General features: G+C 39.2%; 1 protein-coding gene across 6 annotated transcripts; it reads right to left on the bottom strand.

Moving 5' to 3' along the window:
• Nucleotides 1-5,518: 5,518 nt before the first annotated feature.
• LOC105058051 (uncharacterized) lies at nucleotides 5,519-17,615 on the bottom strand. Of its 6 annotated transcripts, XM_073249018.1 has the most exons (7): nucleotides 17,445-17,615; nucleotides 16,116-16,365; nucleotides 14,429-15,976; nucleotides 9,204-9,471; nucleotides 8,329-8,449; nucleotides 6,304-6,410; nucleotides 5,519-5,944 (listed from the first exon to the last, which is right to left on the bottom strand). In XM_073249018.1, the coding sequence occupies exons 2-3, from the start codon at nucleotides 16,146-16,148 to the stop codon at nucleotides 14,492-14,494; spliced, it is 1,518 nt and encodes a 505-aa protein (XP_073105119.1). In that variant the 5' UTR covers nucleotides 16,149-16,365; nucleotides 17,445-17,615; the 3' UTR covers nucleotides 5,519-5,944; nucleotides 6,304-6,410; nucleotides 8,329-8,449; nucleotides 9,204-9,471; nucleotides 14,429-14,491. The 6 variants fall into 6 exon arrangements, with proteins under 6 accessions (XP_073105119.1, XP_073105118.1, XP_073105120.1 ...); XM_073249017.1 differs by lacking the exon at nucleotides 9,204-9,471; XM_073249019.1 differs by lacking the exon at nucleotides 9,204-9,471 and having other exon boundaries at nucleotides 6,304-6,422.
• Nucleotides 17,616-19,680: the final 2,065 nt, after the last annotated feature.

Raw genomic sequence — 19,680 nt, forward strand, 5'->3', positions numbered from 1 at the left:
TTCAGCAAGATTTTTTCATCTTTTTTATATGCTAATCAACACCTTTCCTTGGATCGACTGATACCCTCCAAGCCACTATAGTTGGATAAGATTTTGGCAACAATAGAATGATGCTAGAAGAAGGGCTTAAAACATATCTTGCCTTCTCTCTCCACAAGACTTGAGTAACTTTGACAATGGCTCACCATCAATGCATCCATGATTATCTCAAATCATCCCAACTATTACAAAGATCTCAACCAATTGAGTAGAAATGAATAACCCACATAAGAATCCTCTAGAAATGATGTTTATACTAAAACAAGTCGAGCAAAAGACCTCGGCCAATCAAGAAGTGAGGGGTAATTCATTAAGAGGATCCTCGAAGTAGTACACCTCATAATGATATAAGTCGAACTCAAGACCTCGGCTAACTGAAAAACAAGAAAAATGCATAAAGAGGACTCTCAAAGTAACGCTCCTTATATCATGAGTCAAGCTCATGACCTCGACTAACCGAGAAGTGAGGAGTAATCCATTAAGAGGATCCTCGAAGTAATGCTCCTCATATCAAAACGAGTCAAGCTCAAGATCTCAGCTAATCGAGAAGCGAGGGATAACCCATTAAGAGGATTCTCAAAGTAGTACTCATATCGAAATGACTCGAGCTCAAGATCTCGACTAGTCAAGAAGTTCGGGGTAGCCCGTTAAGAGGACTCTTAAAGTAGTACTCCTCATACTGAAATGGGTCAAACTCAATACCTCGATGAACTAAAAAGTAAGGGGTAATTGATTAAGAGGATCCTCAAAGTAACACTACTCATACCGAAATAAGCAAGTAGAAGACCTCGGCCAACCAAGAAATGGAAACAACCCCGAAACCAACAAAATTGTTTTCAATAACATTCAAAATTTTTGGTCATGAAATAGGACAATGAGCAATCTGATTACTTCTTTCATCCAAGTTGAAGAAAATGACTAGGGATCGAAAATGGAGGGCATATGATGTGGTATAATAACAATTTGCATATTGCTAATGGACACATGAGAAGAGATTTCAAATGGATTTGAATTTCAAATAGAGGATCCAACTAAGGAAAGAAGATATGGCATATTCAAATTTCTAGAAAGGAAGAAGGTTATGGCAACCCTTTAATTTTTACCTTCAAATCATAATGGGTCCATGCTCTCGCACCTATATAAATAAGGCCAAAGGGACTCTAGGAGAACAAGCTCCAAAAAGTAGAAACTCTCATAATAAGTTTTCGTGATGAGAGGCTTACAAACTCTCACCTATCATTTTATTTTTCTTCTTACAAGTCTGTAGGTCTATGAGCCATCAAGGCCGAGGCGAAGGCCGAGATCAAAGTAGAGACCAAGACAAAGATTAAGGCCAAGCTACCAAGTCTAAGACTGAGATGAAAGCCAAGACCAAGCTAATGATCGAGATCGAGCTACCAAGCCTAAGGTCAAGATAAAGATTGAGACCAAGGTGAAGACCAAGATCAAGTTACCAAGCCTATAGCCAAGGCTAAGCTACAAATACTAAGGTCGAGGTGAAGGCTAAGGCCGAGGTAATGACCAAGAATAAACTATAAAGCTCAAGACCGAGGTGAAGATCAAGATCCATATTATGACTAAAGCCCAGCTACAAAGTTCAAGATCGAGATCGAGATGAAGATTGAGGCCAAGCTACAAAGCCAAATGTCAAGGCAAAGATGGAAACTAAGGTGATGACCAAGGGCAAGCTACCAAGATCGAGGCCGAAGTGAAGGCCAAGACTGAGGTGATGACCAAGGCCCAACTACCAAGATTGAGGTCGAGGTAAAAATCGAGATTAAGATGATGACCAAGACCAAGCTACCAAGTCCAAGACTGGCTACCAAGCCTCAGACCGAGATGAAGATCCAAACCAAAGTGAAGATTGAGATCGAGCTATCAAGCCCAATACTGAGATGAAGGTCAACACTCTAATGATAACCACAGCTAAACTACCAAGATCAATATCGAGCTACCAAGCTAGAGGCTGGGGCGAGAAGTTTGATGCAGAGCTCCCAATGTAAAGTTCTGAAAGATTAAACTTCCAAAGGCCAAGCTACTAATGCAGAGCTCCCAAAGGTCAAGTTCTTAATGCAGAGCTCTCAAAAGTTAAGCTCCCAATGTAGAGCTTCCAAAGGTAAAGCCTCAAAGGCCAAGCTCTCAATATAGAGCTCCTAAAGCTAACTTAGAAGACCAAGATGAAAACTATAAGACCAAACTCACAAAGGTCAATCCTAGGGCCAACCTAAGAAGGCCGAGGTAAAATGACCAACTTAAGAAAGTCGAGGTAAAGATTCATCAGAGTCAAGCCGATTAGAACATGGCAATATTCTATACTACTCTAATCTTCCTTTATATTTTTCTCTTTGTTATTTTATACTAAAATCTTTCCTGACTTAGGCATTGGAGGGCTTGGCCAGAGCCAATCCAACGAGCTTATATATATATATATATATATATATATATATATATATATATATATATATATATGCAAATCAGTGTCTCTTCTTGGATTGACCACCACTCCCTAGACCATCATACTCGGACAAGATTTTGGCGCAACACTCCTAAAGTAAGTTTTATTAATCTTCATGTTTTTTAAGGGTTTAAATGAAGGTTCCACTAGGCTTTGGTGTGGCGTAGAGCAGAAGCATAAAGACCAAACAAAATAAGGCTTTCTTAAAAAATTAAAAGACTAAGATTGCAAGGATGTGGATAGTTTCAACCTTCAAGGCAAAATACTCTAAATGTGTATTGAAGTTTTAACAATTGAAATACTCCATGATCCTTAGAGTGAATCTAGAATAATTTGCATATGTATTAAATATGTGATAGGTTTTATTTCCCAGAAGTTTGAAAAGAATCTAGCATGCCTAACCTTTTTGCCATGCGCTTACATCGAAAGACTTCTATAATTAATGTTATAATTATGGAGAATATGCTCCTTAAACTTGTTAGCAGAACCACGCAAGTAGGTTAATGAAGAAGAACAACTAGCTCGTTAGTGAGATAGAAATTAAAACTAACACGATATTGTTTGTGACCATTTTATCTTCTCTTCCATTACTCAAAATTCAATTATTATTACCATACATGCAACTTGTTAACTTACAGTACCAACATTGCTTATCTCTCTTTGCTTTTTTCTATTTTCTCAAAAGAAATGGTAGGAAAGCTCCATATCCTTCTCCTCTAGGCTTCCAAAAATCTCCTCACTTTGCATGTTTTATTAATTATTATCAATTTTGCAGCTTTATAAATGCCCCACGGAAGCGTTAGCCCTTTCAAAGACCCAGAGCCATTTTCCTACTCTATATTTTATGTTGCTATTTCTTTAATTTAGTGTATTACAACTACGAAGAGAAGAGTCCCTCTTTCCAATATTTATGTATATTGTTTTGGAAAAAATCCTATTAGTCATCCCTTTTTTTTTTCATAATCTACAGAATCAACACTTTGAACGGTGGAACTGCAAAAAGATGGTTGAGAAGATAACGCAGTGGACCAGCGGTCAAAAAAAGGCATGATCTTTTTGGTAGGAAACAAAAAGTAGGAACCTAAATACGAGACTTCAGAAGCTATGAGCACACCATCATCCATCAATTAAGAACTCCTACGGAGTTAAACGTAAGAGTCCTAACAATAAAAAATTGGTGTCACACTGGTAGGCTTGCATCCCACCAACTCCAAGAGGTCTCCACGGAATATATTCGAGTCAACAAAAGGGTCAAAAAAAGAAAGAACAAAAACAATCCAGTTCTCGTATGTATCACCGGCCACTCTTTTTTTTCCACTCTCCCAGCGTTCGAGAGGTGTTAACCATCCGCGTCTCTGTCACCTTCTCTTCAAGGAATTATTTAAGTGTGTCAAAAACCCACGTCCTGTCACCTTCTCTTAGAGGAGTTATTAGGTGGACCACCAATGAACTTTAAAATGAAATCCCCGTAGATGGATTTATTGGATCTTAAAATAAAATTATTAGATAGATTCATTACATTCTAGATCTACCTTAGATACGGTCTATCTAATAATTCCTCATTCTCTTCGACCACATAGAAAGCTATGACACTCCTTGACTTGTTGTCCTTTATTTTATTAAATTTTTATTCACATTGTGGAAGGTAATTGGAAATTACGTGGATGATAAGCATAGGGTGTAACATAACCGTCGTTACAAATTAATGACGACTTTGGAGAGCCTCCATCTTGTTAGACGCTTGTACTACCGTTGTGGATGTATGCGATCATTCATTGATTGAAGATTTTTTACTAAAAAATATTTGATATACTCAAGTAATGCTAGAAAAATTGAAATAATTATATAGATTTAGAAGATAATTGATGCGGTGTATGTTTTTCTTTAATATAACATTAATCCATCAGTTTGAAGTCATGCAGATAAAAAGATATCAATCCATCATTTGTACCCTAAATATATCTCTTTTCAGGATTTTACTGGCATTGTTTATTTAATAATTTCATGACTTGATAAGTTTACTGTTATTTTGAGGGGTGGATGTTTCTTGTTCCATTTTCTTAGAGACGATAGATCTATTCATCAATGCTAAGACCAAGAAGTACCTATAAAGATGTTGAAACTTGAAATTAAAGATACAGTTGAACATCTAGTCTATGACACGTCCATTGATAGTTTATTTTATATAAGAACAGAGACAGAATGTAGATCTTATAGATGCTATTTAATATAATAATAACAATAGTCACCATTTGATTTCCTCAAACAAAAAAAAATAGTCACCATTTGATCATTCCATCATTAATTGAGCAAAAATATTTATTCGAGAAATGAGTACAAATTTTTTCAACTAAATACAAACGATTTAATCAAGATAATTTGCTTAAAAATCTGTTCTGTATTTTACAAATACTTTTTTTTTTTTTTTTGATAGAAATGGTCTAGGTTTGTATTTACTGTACTATTATATCCCTCTAATGTTGACTACCAGAATGAAAATTTATATGTTCACTAACTTGTACGATATGTGCATTCATGATAAATGTGTGCATGACCTAGCTAATGTGTAAATCATAAAAAGATGATCTATATTCTCAAGAAAATAAAAAGAGATGATCTCACTTTGCAAAATGAAAATTTAGTTGTTTTTCTTTAAAATGCCTTATTATCAATTGCACTAACATCTCTGGAATTTGCAAAAGTAATCCATTCTAAACTATATTGAACCATATTCCCATGCTCTTGTGATTATTATAGCAGTATTTTTACATGTGCTTTGAACTATATTATATGTCGATCGATTACCAACACGTACTGATGCACAAATGCAGCTAGATGTATGTAAGATTATTAGGGTTCATATAGAATTCATGGTCCAGAAATGGAACAGGAGAGTAGAAGTTATACGCGAAAAATAGCAAAAATCTTCTCGTTGATAGTTGAATAGCACCAAAGCAACAGAAATAATGTTCACACTTTTTACCATCTAGGACTTCGAACAACTACCATGAACAAACAGAAGGATAAGATACAAAGGATGTTTTGATAAAGAAAATGGTGATATTACTTCTCCCTGAAGGAAAAAGAAAAAAAAGAAAGCATTACATATATACAAAAGCTTTCCTTTGATCGGCATAGGAGAAAAGTATTCTGTATACAGCTAATGTACATCCTGCAAGGAAAAAGGCCATTCATGTGGTAATAATATGCATACAAAAATACATGAATCAACCACCCTAGGTGAGATAAACAGCAGATTTACAACACTCACTTCGCACCCAACACACCACCATGCTTTATTATTATTGGCACAATCTCCGATTAGAAAAAGAAGAGGTAGCAGTCATGTTAGTGATCACAAAGGCAGAAACAGACTCGGCTCCAAGATTTCATCTAGTTGGGTTTCCGTTTTAGTTGCCATATGTGTCCTTGCAGGTTGCATTGTCTCACCTGTTTTCCAAGGGTTTTGTATTAACAAATAATATGTGAAAGTTCTTAGTTGCTAAGTAAGCAAATGTCTGGGCTTGCTCTAATGAGATTGCATCAGGAGGCAGATGGGGTTGCATAGGAACTTGAGTTGGCATCCAACTTAACCTCTACCCTCTACACCCACCCACCCAATAAGGGAAAAGAGAACCAACCCAGTGAATCATGCCATTGCCCATAATCCCATGCAGGGAGGGGCACAATTCATGGGAATGTTGGACTACACTTCCGTTCCTGTTGCTTCCATTTGTCTCCTAAAGTGATCACACATGGAACTAGCTAAACCGTTTCCAGAAAATAATAAATCTGGCAGTGTGACTTACATGCATAGCTGCAATCATGGATAAGAGATCTCTGGATTGATCCAGTAATGCTTGCTCTTTAGCTGCCATTTTAGCAAGTTCCAACACCAAGAACTCATCCCTTCTACCTGTACACAATGCTTTAAACTTAAATCATGAGAGAGAGGAAGGATCATTCAAATAATGCAAGGCTGACCACACTCAAGGAAATATAATAAGATCAAATAAAGATTGAAAATAAAGAAGCTTTTTCCCTTATTTTTCAAAAAGATGCATTACCAATCAAAATTTTTAACTTTTGCAGAAAGCTACAATGACCATTAATCTTTTCATATTATATGGACATCTCATCGAGTGCGGTGTCATTGAATTTTTGATGAAAAATATTCATCTAGAGAATAGCTCCTAATTTTCAATTCACAATGAATTGATCCACATATATCCATAAATAGGTAGCAATTCAATTCTCATATAGCTTCAAACTCTACAATTTCAAACTATGGTTATTAGTTGTTAGACACCGAATACCATAAAAAAATGGCTATATTGCAACTTTGACTGTGTTTGACCAAAAGAAATATGAAAAGTGATATCAACGACATTTAAGAGTTGAAAAGTGCAGGAATCTACAGAAAGAATCTCACCAACACTAGGTAGTCTAGGTTTGCATCTATATGCAGTCAAAATTTAGAAGCACAATTTTCAACTATTTTGTACTTTCTGAAACCATTATCTTTTTTATTGTTTTTTTTTTTTCTAAATGATAGTCTCACGCTTTCTAAAATTAACTAGATTATCATAAATTTTACCAAATCTGTTTGTAGTTTCTTCCATGATAGGCGTGCCCTGTATTGCTATGTCACATGTTGCACAAGGTTACTAAATATATGTGACATTATTTTTATGATACTGCAATATTATACTAATTTAGTGAAGCATAACTTATCCATTGATTACCTATCAGCTCACCTGAACACCATCTAGAACTTCATGTAGAACTCATTGTGGACATGCCTAACTGATATTTTTAAGGCTTGCATCTTAAAGTTGCACAAAAATTACATATCAGCTCAAAGTCCTACTTAGGCATGTCTGCAATTGTTTACAAAAAGACAGCCCTAGAATATTACAAGAAGTCAACAACTGTACTTATCACCATGCATTTGCTGCTTAACATATTTCACTACCTTAACAAGGGCACTGACCCTCTCTTCTTAAACCATTTTAGAGTAATTTTGGACCCATTTCCTAGGGTAGTCCCTAAGATTAGAAATCCTCGTGGCTACTCCTGATTCAGTGGCACTAAGTTGTCCATAGCCATGCATTTCCACATTGACTAACAGAAATATATCTTAAAAAAAAAAATTCATTGCTAATGCTGTTCCACAGTAAAATATGTTTGATATATGCATGCGCCAAATTGTCCATGGCTATCAGTTTCCATATATTCTTACAAATTAATTTTTATTTTTCTGGAAATTTCCATCACCGAAGCCATTTGACAGGAAAATTTTTATCTACGCCTACATATTTGGCAATAAGGATGGATGTTTTGTTTGATAGCTAGTTGAGATATTACAATAACATTTGGATACCACCAAAGTTCAGATGGAATTCTTAGAGTACATCTATGTTACATGAAACAGGCATATTCTGGTTGTGGAAGCATGTCTGGACGTTGGTTCCTTCCAATATCTAATAATTTTGCAGAATATTACCAAGTATCATACCAACACCCGATTATAAGCATTGGATGTCAGTATTATGGCTCAACAAGCACTTAGGACAAGGCCATACCACACTCAGTGCTAGATGACAAGACTATTGGGCTTTATCATTATACATTAGCATTCCAATATAATGAAGAGTGTGGCAATGTTGTCAAATTATAGAAGTTGAGTATTTTACAGATAAGAAGCATAGAAATAATCCAGAACCAACATTAAAATTGGAAAAGAAACCTTGCAGCGATATCAAAAAGAAGAGAGATAGAGAGAGAGAGAGAGAGAGAGAGAGAGAGAGAGAGAGAAGCAGATAATGACTTACTTGCCCCTTAAGAATAGAAATTAGTTGTAGATTTTGTTTCAGAAGCTGTAGCTTGATCCTTTTAATAGTGACAGAATCACGCAACTCATGATGTAGTTGTCCATGCATTATACAGATTTTTCTGATACAAATCAAATGAAAGAATTTGATGACAAGGCATCTATGTTTCTCTAAAAGAGATCAGGGGAAAGAATTAAGCTATTACTATTCAAGATATTACACGCAAGCTAAACCAAAACATATATGGTGAAGGCAGCTAAAAGAGAAATTAAGATGTATAAAGAACTCGCCAGCAGTTGAAATCAGACTATAAACAGGAGAATTCATGCATAAGTATTATTGAAGGCCATGCTTGCACTAATAGAAAAAAAGTAAGAAAAAGATCACTGCCATTGGATAACCTTGAATATATGCACAAGCTCTAATTCCATTATATTGCATATAAAGCCACACCATGTTGCAAAACAGCCTGCACACTATTCACTTGACATTCTGACAAGCACACTTTTGATGAGCACACTCGATGTGTAGCAAGTTCGAGTGCTGTGCTTCCATGAGAAGGACCAGAGAAATATTTCTATTCTAACAGTATTCAGCCACAGAGGCATCACAACAAGGTTTGTGTGACGAGGGCTCAAAGAAATTATTGTCAAGGAGCATTCAATGGTAGTTCTTCTAACTATGGACAATCAGAAAAATTACTTCCAAAATGGCAGATAGCAGGCCTTTGTCAAATGAAGAATTGGATAATTTACTTTTTATGGGTAGAATTGTTCATGCCTTGTCACATTAAAAGTAGACACCCTCCAAATTGAATTCAGTTGTTTTTCTTTGTGGTCAAGAAACAGAGAAGAACCTGAATATGTGCTGACTACCTTGATGATCACAGAGTTGAGGGATAATACGTTCGCCACAGTAGGTCCAGCTGCAGCACATTGATGATAGAAGTTTGGACAATGTGCAACATAGATGTAAGGAAAGATGAGCTCCCCACAACATGAAGAAGCTTTGGAGAACATGAAGAGGGAACCACAGCATACAACACCAATGATAGAGATCCATGAATTTGGCCTTTCTGAAGAAGAGTTTGTTCTTGAAGATGAGGAATGGGTAAGAATTTTGAAGATGATGCTCCACCAGGTCCTTGAGAGGAAAATCAACCAAAAAGCCAAAAAATCAAGGTGAAAAATCAAAAAAAGGAGGTGCTGACCTTGGAGTGAACCAAGTGATGATGAAGAAAAGTAAGAAGAGAGATTGAATGGGAAAAACCTGGCCGCCTCTTAAGCCAGGTCTTGCATTTTAACTTTCCGATTACTTTGTTACTTAGTTTTCTGGAACAGTGGAAATTTTAGATTATGCATTAAGATGGTGCGTTCACCTACATGCATTGCTTGGCCTATTGCGGCTAACCGGTAGTAGCTTGAACAGGTCTCTTGTACTTGCCCATTTGGACTCTGAAAATGACAAAAGAATGACATAGTGCGAAGATCCATTTCATGGGGCAATATACTACCTTTAGTATCTTACTTCATGATCTCCCATCATTTATAAAGTTTAGAGAGAAAATCATATAATGCAGTGATGAGATATATGCAACTAAAATTAACGCATCTAATCTCTCAAAAAACTGCTGCCCAATTGTCAATACATCTAGCAAGCTAATAAAAATCTCTTGGCTTCTAGTAATTTGAACAATCTGAGGAAAAATGTTTCTAAGCCACATGATACCACCACAAACCTAATGTTATTTTTCTTGCCGAGCCTAAAACTGATTTCTATCTCTCAAATCTTTATGAAAAAGTGGTCTTCGAGCAATACCTGCATATATTGGTTCAAATTTGCATATCATCATTGCTCTAATTGTGTCTTTGGATTCGTCAAATATGCACATTCAATGTGTCTTTCTTTGTCATGTCTCACCAATCAAGCACTCATCGCACTCTAACATAAGTCTTCTTCCCAATAAACGAAAAAACATATGCAAATTATACTACTCTCTGGTCTGAATTTTCCCATCAACTACCTGATTAAGAAAACTACCATAAAAGTAGATATTCTAGAATGAAACTCAAATGATCTTAGTGCTAGTTACCTACCATTATATCACTCTTTCACAGCTTTGTTGTCAACCAGATTTAACTCTAGTAAATTGTGCAACTTACTCTTCATGCTTATAAATTGTTGTGATCTTATTCAAAGTGTAAACCAAGCCAATCACATTTGTTCTATTAATACAAACTTTTATTTGCATTCTAGCTGCTTGTCTTCGTCCTTGCTAAAGTCGCATTGTGTAAATCTAATTGTGCTAGCCGGTTACGTAACTTACTTTTCTCACCCTATATATGGTCCTTCCGCTAATCCTATGCTCCTAGCATTAACCTTCAACGATTGAAAACATCCTCTCTATTTCTGACAATCTCATGGTCTCAAAACAACTTCTCTACCATTTCTCAGTTTTTATGCACAATCTATGCTTTAAATATCTTTAATATCTTTTTGCTTCCTATTTTAGGGTAGCCCATAAAAATCTTTCCCACCCTCTTTTCATCTTTATTTTAAGCAAAAATCATCAAAAATCACATCTTTCCCCTGACACTTTGGTGTCTTGGCCTTTCTTTAACATGAAATTCTCCAAGTACACCTTTGTCAGATTCAATACATCCAACCAAGATTTGCCATCTCGATATCAGACCACGTACCGATAAAATTCTGCTTAATGTCAGTACGCAGTTCAGTACGGTATGGTAAAGTCGGTATGCTCCGAGACGATGTATCGGTACTAGACCGGTATACAGTATTCCATGCATTCAACCATTGCTTATAACATTATATCTGGTGGTGCACACATTAATTCATTAGTTTGCCTTCTCCAGTGTCATGTATTCTCCTTTCTGACTCCATGGTATGCTTAAGTGTCTTATAACTCCCACTTTCCTTTATCCTCTGCTTTCCCACTTTCCCACTCATCTTTTGGTCATCCTATCATAATAAAATTTAAGGAATATGGTCAGATGCCCCATAAACAAAAACATGGTCCAATTTTAAGTGAACAATGTCAAAATTAGAACACAATATGCTTTTGATAAGTCATAAATGTGAGACTTAATATTTACATTGTTTCAATCCTTCAACATAAGTCCAACTTCTTAAACTGGCAAATAGAAAATGCATATATGATGGTTATCTGAGAATGAAATAAGTAATTATTGGATCCTTTATACAATTCCATTTGCTCCCCTTAATTTCAAAACAAAAGAAAAAAAAAGGAAGGCATAAAAAATCATAACATCATTAAGAGGCTTGTGTCTGGACTGAATTGCACTTATTTTTGATGATTAGTGAGTTATAGCAAACAACACATTAACAATTTCATTTGGGTCTTCCTCGGACCATATTAGTCATCGCAAACCAATATTCATGTGTTGATGAATATGATGGCCACTCCCCTCGCTGACAACATCTGATATATGAGGAAGCTAGATACCTGAGTCCAAAGTGTTTAAAAGCATGTCCAATTGTATGATCTTTCTTGTATGCTCACATGGTTTTGCAGCTTTATCAAGCACATGAATGCTGCAATGACACAAGGAAATGCTACAAGTGGAAAACGATCATAGCTTGGTCTTGTGCCCATCATCATATGAGGTGGCAAACCAAAACAGCAATATTGGTGGGTGCTTTAAGTAAGAATATTATATTGGACTAAATACTATTCGGCTTATCACCATTCATTTTCTACTTAACATCTTTCACTACCTTAACAAGGCGCTGACCCATATCTTGTAAGATCATTTAGGAGTAATTTTGGACCAATTTCTTAGGTTTAGGTCCCTTAGATTAGAAATCTGAGTGGCCACTCCTTTTGATTCGATAGCACTATGTTGTCTATAGCTATTCACTTCCACATACACCAGCAGATAAATCTCTACTCAGGCAAAATAAAAAAAAAAAACTCATCACTAATGCCATTCCACAGGAAAATATATTTGATATAGGAATGCACCAAGTTGTCCATAGCTATCAATTTCGACATATTTTTACAAATTAATTTCTACTTCTATGAAAAATTTCCATCCCCTAAAGCCTTGACAGGAAAAATTTTTATGTATGCCTACATATTGGGCAATAAGGATGGATGTTTGTTGATAAGCTAGTTGAGATATCATAATAACACTTGGCTACCAACAAAGTTTAGGCAGAATTATTAGAGTAGGTCTATATTACATGAAATCAAGCATATTCTAGTTGTGGGAGGCATGTCTAAGCATTGGTTCCTTCCAATATCTAATAATTCCTTATAGAATACTACCCAAGTATCACACAAATACCCAATTATAAGCATTGGATGTGGGTATTATGGTTAAACAAGCATTTAGGACAAGGCCATACGACACCCAGCACTAGATGCCAAGACTATTGGGCTTTATCATTTCCCTCAGCAAATCATTTCCCTCAGCAATTTAACTTTTGACTGAGTCATCTATAATCTGCTAAATGTATAAACTCTAATAAAGGCATTGAAAAGTCTAGATCATAATCCAAGATCACTAAACTACATGTCCATTGACTTCAAAATCTCAAGTTCATTTTAATTTTGAAACAAAACAACTAAAAGCTTCACTAAAATGATGGAAGTCACACAAGGTCACCTCATCTAATTTCTTGGGCTCCATAAATGCCACAAGATAGAGTTAAAGTTAGCAGTGAATGAAAACCTTTGAACCTTTCATATTTCCATCCAACATAGATCAACACTCTTTAATTTGTTAATTAAATATGTCAGAAAATTCAACTGAAAAAAACTTTTATTTGCATTTGCCTCACATGAAACGTTATTTTCTGCCCTAAACATGTCTGCTTCTCATATCTCTCACATTAAAAGCAGTGAAAATAGACTTATATGCTAACAACATTTACAGCAAACAAGGTTAACGATGAAAAAGAAAAATCATATGATTTCAGTGGTGCAAAAAAATTTATGTGGACAGCTGAATGTTTTGAAAGCAATTCATACATATCAAATTAAGTGGACGCGCACCATCTTATCATGTGCCAAGTGCAACTTCTGGATGATTTATTCATCAAGCATGTATCACGTAGCCATAAACTGCGTAATGGTGAACCTTGTCTAGAAACTGTGTATTGATTTGCTTGGAGGTATATATTGGATCATTGAACAACTAATTTGCCAAGTGTGCATCATGTAGTCATGAATTGTGTACTGGAATGACTATATTCTGAAAATTATATATCAATTTACCTAAAAATGTGTATTGGATTGCCGGCTGATTAATTTGTTAGATATGTATCATCTGATCGTGTACTATGTATTGGCAAACATCATATTCTGAAAATTGTGTATTGATTTGCTTAAAGATATGTATTAGATTGCTGGATAATTTATTTGCCAAGTATGCATCACATGGCCATTGACTACGCACTAGTGAAGGAAGGACTCATGGATGGACGGAGAAGGATAGATGGCTTCACAAGGAAGAAGAGCTATGAGATGTATGGCATTGAGGATGCTTCACATATTTCCTTTTTTTTTTTTTTTTTGAATTCATGGGATGGGTGGACTCTGTTAGTAGTTCCATCCCACCTTGCCTCTTCGATTTTGACTTTAAGATCAGTGCCATGGGATACATGGCAAGAAAGATAGCAATCTCTAGGCAACCTCCTCTAGTGCATGCAGCGAGGATTTTTATTCAGCAGGAAAGATTGAGGGACAGCTACCAGCCAATAGAATCATCTAAGGCTATCACTAACCACGCAACCAATATCTATGGGGGTGGAGGGTGCTACTCAACTATTTTAAGGCTACTACCATAAAATGCCTGCACTCCAACAGCCATTGCTGCCATTGCGGTAGCTCATATTCCTCTCCTCTATTTTTATTTCATTTTTTATATTTTTGATTGAAAATTGTTAAAGATATCACAAATCATAAATTGGTAATGCTACATAGAAGTCGATGAGTGTACCTAAGACCATGACGCCCAACACTAGTTATGTACCACCATCATATTGAACTGGTTAAATCATATCTATCAAGTAACAACAAGTGAAATTCATATGTCCTATAAATCATGAAATTTACCTCCTTTCAATTTGATCAACAAATGAACAAAGGTCAGTCGCTAGATTCTGCACCACATCATCCTTACTCTTTTGAGACAGGAGCTACCTTTCCATTTGTGACCATTCTCTGGCTACACATATCAGATGATGTTGTAACAACTCCTAAATCTGATCTGGGAAGGAAGGTAATGAGCCTCTCTCTGAGCAACAGAGATAGCAAACTACAAGAAGTCAGAGGTTCTAGTGAATCAACTACTCCTTTTCTGACCAGTAAATTAAGGGCTGCCGAAACACCCCGAACAATTGCTTCCTTCTTGGAAACATCATAATTGTCGACCAACAGAAACAGGAACTCCAAGAGGGTGTGAGTTATATCAACATATTTGGGCACAGAGTTAACCATCAAAAGCATTGCAGGCTCAATGTTCATGATATTATCCATCTTTTCATCAAAAAACAACCAATCATAAAACAAAGCAAGCTTCGCATTAGCCTCAAAGTAGTTCCTCCTGCAGCATTTTAGCAGCCAGCCAATAACAGCCCATCTTGAGATAACATTAGACTGGATGATCTCATTAGGAGGATGGTGGGAACAACATATAAACCGAATAATGTCAGTTATAACAGTCTCACTACCAGGCCAGCACAGGTGTTTCTTGGCAAACCAAGCTTGGTACCTTTTCTGACTCCCCCATTTCACATACGTGAGCAAGAATCGCAGGTGTGCTTCCATCTCAGGTGTGATCCTCAGCAAAAAGTAGTGTGTTGGCGTTCTCCTTCGATAGAGCTCCAAAATATCAGTAAAACCCAAAACTTGAAACTTTCTAGGATCAAATAATAGGTCCTTCCACACATCTCTGAATTCAGGAATATGAACCAAGTCCTGAAGTAGTCGAACGAGGTCCCTCCCTATCTGCAAACACAAACTGAAGCATTCTCTCAATGCCTTGATGCAGAAATCAATCTCCATCCGCTTCAATGAATCCAATTTCACACCACCTGACAACCTATAGTGATCTGCCAATAACCGAAGATAGACGAACAATGCACTTGTAAGAACCAATGGTTCATCCAATATCCAATCCCAATTATCAGACAAGATCTTGACAAGTTCAGCACACAGCCACAAATTGGACTCAGAGAAATCGCCACCAATAATCTGCCTCAAGAGGGATACAATTAGGGAATCAACATGGATGGCAGCAACCTGGACTAGATTGGAAGTGAGCCAGAGGATCTGAATTCTTGGGGTTTCCAAGAGCTTGGGGTACGAGTCATTACAGAGCTTGAGGAGGGTGGTGGTGAAGAACTTATAGCCATCGATGACAATGGCATGGAGGTGGGTGAGGTGCGTTTTGGCAAAATGGGGCTCGGTGAGGATGCCGAAAGCAATGGCACGATTCAGCTGCAAGTATTCTGAGGGCGAGGGGATTGATAGAGGGAAGGGGGGTTTCAGTTGAGGCTGGAAAATGGAGAACGCCTCTCTGAGGGAGACCTCAGTAGGGTTTTCAGCTTCATATGCAGTGACTCGAAGTAGTTTTGATGAGTTCATATTGAACGCATGGTCCTAAGAATGGAAAAAGAGGTTCAAAAAGAGAAATTTGGTGATCAAAAAGGGAACTTTTCTTGCATTCTATAGAAGAGAACTAAGGTTTATATCAAATTCACGGTCCAATGAATGAAACAAGAGAGGGTGGAAGTTATACCCGAGGAAGCCACACAAATCCTCTCATTGACATTACATGAAACACATGACAAGCACACCAGCCTGCTGCCTCAGCCAAGCCACCACTGTCTCACATGCTCGAATGTATTTACAAGATTTAAGACAACCTCTTCCTCAACATGAAGCCTTTGTTTACATTTGCATGCAGTCTGACATCCTCCCCAATTTAATGGCAAAGTGCTCTTCCGCATATGAAGCCTCCCACTATTTGATGGCATCTTTCACAAAACCTAAGTAGAAAAATAATTGAAAATCAATAATTGTAAGTTTCACATGAATTGGTGTTGCAGTTACTATCATCATCAACTCTACATTTTGATACTTGGATTTCATGTTTCAAGCAAGCTTGCTGATCTTGCTGATATGCATGCATCAGATATATATATTAGATCATGTAGACCATGATAAAGTACCAAATCAAATTGTTTTCTAGTTCCACAACATTCTAATAAATTAATTAATTAATAACTTACATGCCATATTGATTTTGTAATGATAATTTATTAAAGCCACGCCAACAGATTTTGATGTCCATAGCTACTGCTAACCATTACAAACACAGAATTTAGAGAAGTACTGCTTTTTGTTTTCTTTGATTCCCATATGTAAAGACTAATATATATGTCAAAAAGAAGTGAACAAAAATTTTTTTGAACTAATTATAAGTTAAAAGTACATCAGCCACCTCAATCAAAAATTGTTTCTCTGACTCCGAGCATGACTCCTATCCAACCTTTCAATAACAATTAGACCACCTCTTGTCTCACAAAGCTGATGTTTAGAAAGCAAGGAAAAGGACATGTCAAACCATGAGCCTTGAATCTTTGTCTCTCTCAATCTGGGGTGGCTGGTGCAAGCTACCAAGACATGCATTTGGCATTGGAAGTGAATAGCGTGAGAAAGGCCTTGTTCATGCATCCACACGACACTTCAGAAAGGTGGAACTTAGCCTAGTGCAAGTCTCACACCATGGATTTGGTATCAAGTTTATATTATCATGAGAACAGAACTCCATAAATTGATAATTTTGTATCCTTTCGATCAAAAATCCCCAAACCCTAAAAAATATCATGATTCTACCAAGATTAAGCTCCCAAAACCTCAAGGGACCAACTCACACTGCCACAACTCGCACAAAATCCCATATGCTTGAGGACGATACCCAAACCAGAACCTAAGAAAGTAGAAACCCCTCTGATCTCCCTCAAGTGCTCTCCTTCCCCACAGATCTCCAAAAACGAGAACGAAAAGAAAAGAAAAAGAAGCGAAAAGAAAAAAAATGATCAACCTATGTGGGAAAAGGTCTTACCTTTCGATTTTTTCCGTCTTTCATTTGTTTTTGTTGATTTTTTCCTATGTTTTCCTCCCGTTTTTCCCCCTTGTTTTCCGTCCTCAGGAGTCTCGATCGCCCTGTTTTTTCCGTCCTCGAGACTTAGGAGTCTCAATCGGGTGGGAGGCTTGGAGCGGCCGAATAGGCAAGCCAGACGCCGACTAGAGTTTTGTGATGGGTATTTATATGTAAGAGAGGGTATAAGGTTATTATCAATCACCTTAAACATCAAAATGTGAGCCTTAAGGTGGTGGTTAGGCTATCTAAAAATTTAGGTTTTGTTGGGTATAAAATACCCACAGTCGAAATTCTCAGCAGGATCAACTCCGAGAGGACTCCGCTCGGACTCTCACGGGAGCCGGGCTCAGCCCACAACTTCAACCGCAAGGAGGACACCGCCCGGACTCCTACGGGAGCCGGGCTCCGTCGCCAACTTCGACTGCCGGTAAGATCCGTCCGGACTCCTACGGGAGCCGGACTTCGCACCTGACTTTAATTGCAGCGGACTCCGCCCGGACTCCTACGGAAGCCGGGCTCCGCCCACGACTTCAACTCCGCCCGGACTCCTACGGGAGCCGAGCTCCGCCCACAACTTCAACCGCAAGGAGGACTCCGTCCGGACTCCTACGGGAGCCGGGCTCCGTCACCAACTTCGACTGCCGGTAAGATCCGTCCGGACTCCTATGGGAGCCGGACTTCGCACCTGACTTTAATTGCAGGGGACTCCGCCCGGACTCCTACGGGAGCCGGGCTCCGCCCACGACTTCAACTCCGCCCGGACTCCTACGGGAGCCGGGCTCCGCCCACAACTTCAACCGCAAGGAGGACTCCGCCCGGACTCCTACGGGAGCCGGGCTCCGTCGCCAACTTCGACTGCCGGTAAGATCCATCCGGACTCCTACGGGAGCCAGACTTCGCACCTGACTTTAATTGCAAGGGACTCCGCCCGGACTCCTGCGGGAGCCGGGCTCCGCCCACGACTTCAACTCCGCCCGGACCCCTACGGGAGTCGGGCTCCGCCCACGACTTCAACTCCGAGAGGACTCCGCCCGGACTCCTACGGGAGCCGGGCTCCGTCCATAACTTCAACCGCAAGGAGGACTCCTACAGGAGCCGGACTTCGCACCTGACTTTAATTGCAGGGGACTCCGCCCGGACTCCTACCGGAGCCGGGCTCCGCCCACGACTTCAACTCCGCCCGGACTCCTACGGGAGCCGGGCTCCGTCGCCAACTTCAACCACAAGGAGGACTCCGCCCGGACTCCTTCGGGAGCCGGGCTCCGTCGCCAGCTTCAACTGCCGGTAAAATCCGTCCAGACTCCTACGGGAGCCGGACTTCGCACCTGACTTTAATTGCAGGAGGACTTCGTCCGGACTCCCACGGGAGTCGGGCTCCGCCCACGACTTCAAGGAGGACTCTGCCCGGGCTCCTACGGGAGCCAGGCTCCGTCACCGCTCCGACCGCTGTCGAACTTCAGCCAACGAATCCGCACTTTCTGGCGCAACACAGCAACCACCACGATCCTGCTCCACTTTTTGCGACGGATTCCACGCAGCTCCATCATTCCCTGACAGACCGCTATGACGGCCACGACTCTGCTCCACCTCCTGTGACGGATTCCGCGCGGCTCCATCATTCCCTGACAGACCGCTATGATGGCCACGACTCTGCTCCACCTCCTGTGACGGATTCCGTGCGGCTCCACTATTCCCTGGCAGACCGCTATGATGCCCACGATCCTGCTCCACCTTCTGTAACGGATACTGCGCGATTCTTCCATCCGCATGCAAGTCGCGACAACGGACGTCGCTCCACTCCCTGCGGCAGACTCCACGTGGCGCGCTGCAGTGAGGGCCACGGGTCTACTCCACTACTCCTCGCAACAAATTCCTCCTGACGGTGGGTGGCCCACTACGAGACGGTTATAAACGTCGCTATCAGTCTGTTGAGCCCTCCACCTATAAAAAGGGGATCCCAGATACATTATTCCATAAGCTCTCATTTTTTACCTCAAAACTCTACTAAATTCTCCGTTCGAGCACTCCATTCTTGTTGAGGCAGAGAACTGACTTGAGCGTCGGAGGGTCTTGCCGGAGCAACCCCACCTCCGGTTTAGACTTCCTTTGCAGGTCCCGACGGCGACCGCGACTCCCTCGACTCCAGCTTCTCCGGCACAAGTGGATTTTTGCACCAACAGGATTGGCGCTAGAGGAA

The sequence above is a fragment of the Elaeis guineensis genome, chromosome 15 (genome assembly GCF_000442705.2).
Source record: "Elaeis guineensis isolate ETL-2024a chromosome 15, EG11, whole genome shotgun sequence".
NCBI lineage: Eukaryota > Viridiplantae > Streptophyta > Magnoliopsida > Arecales > Arecaceae > Elaeis > Elaeis guineensis.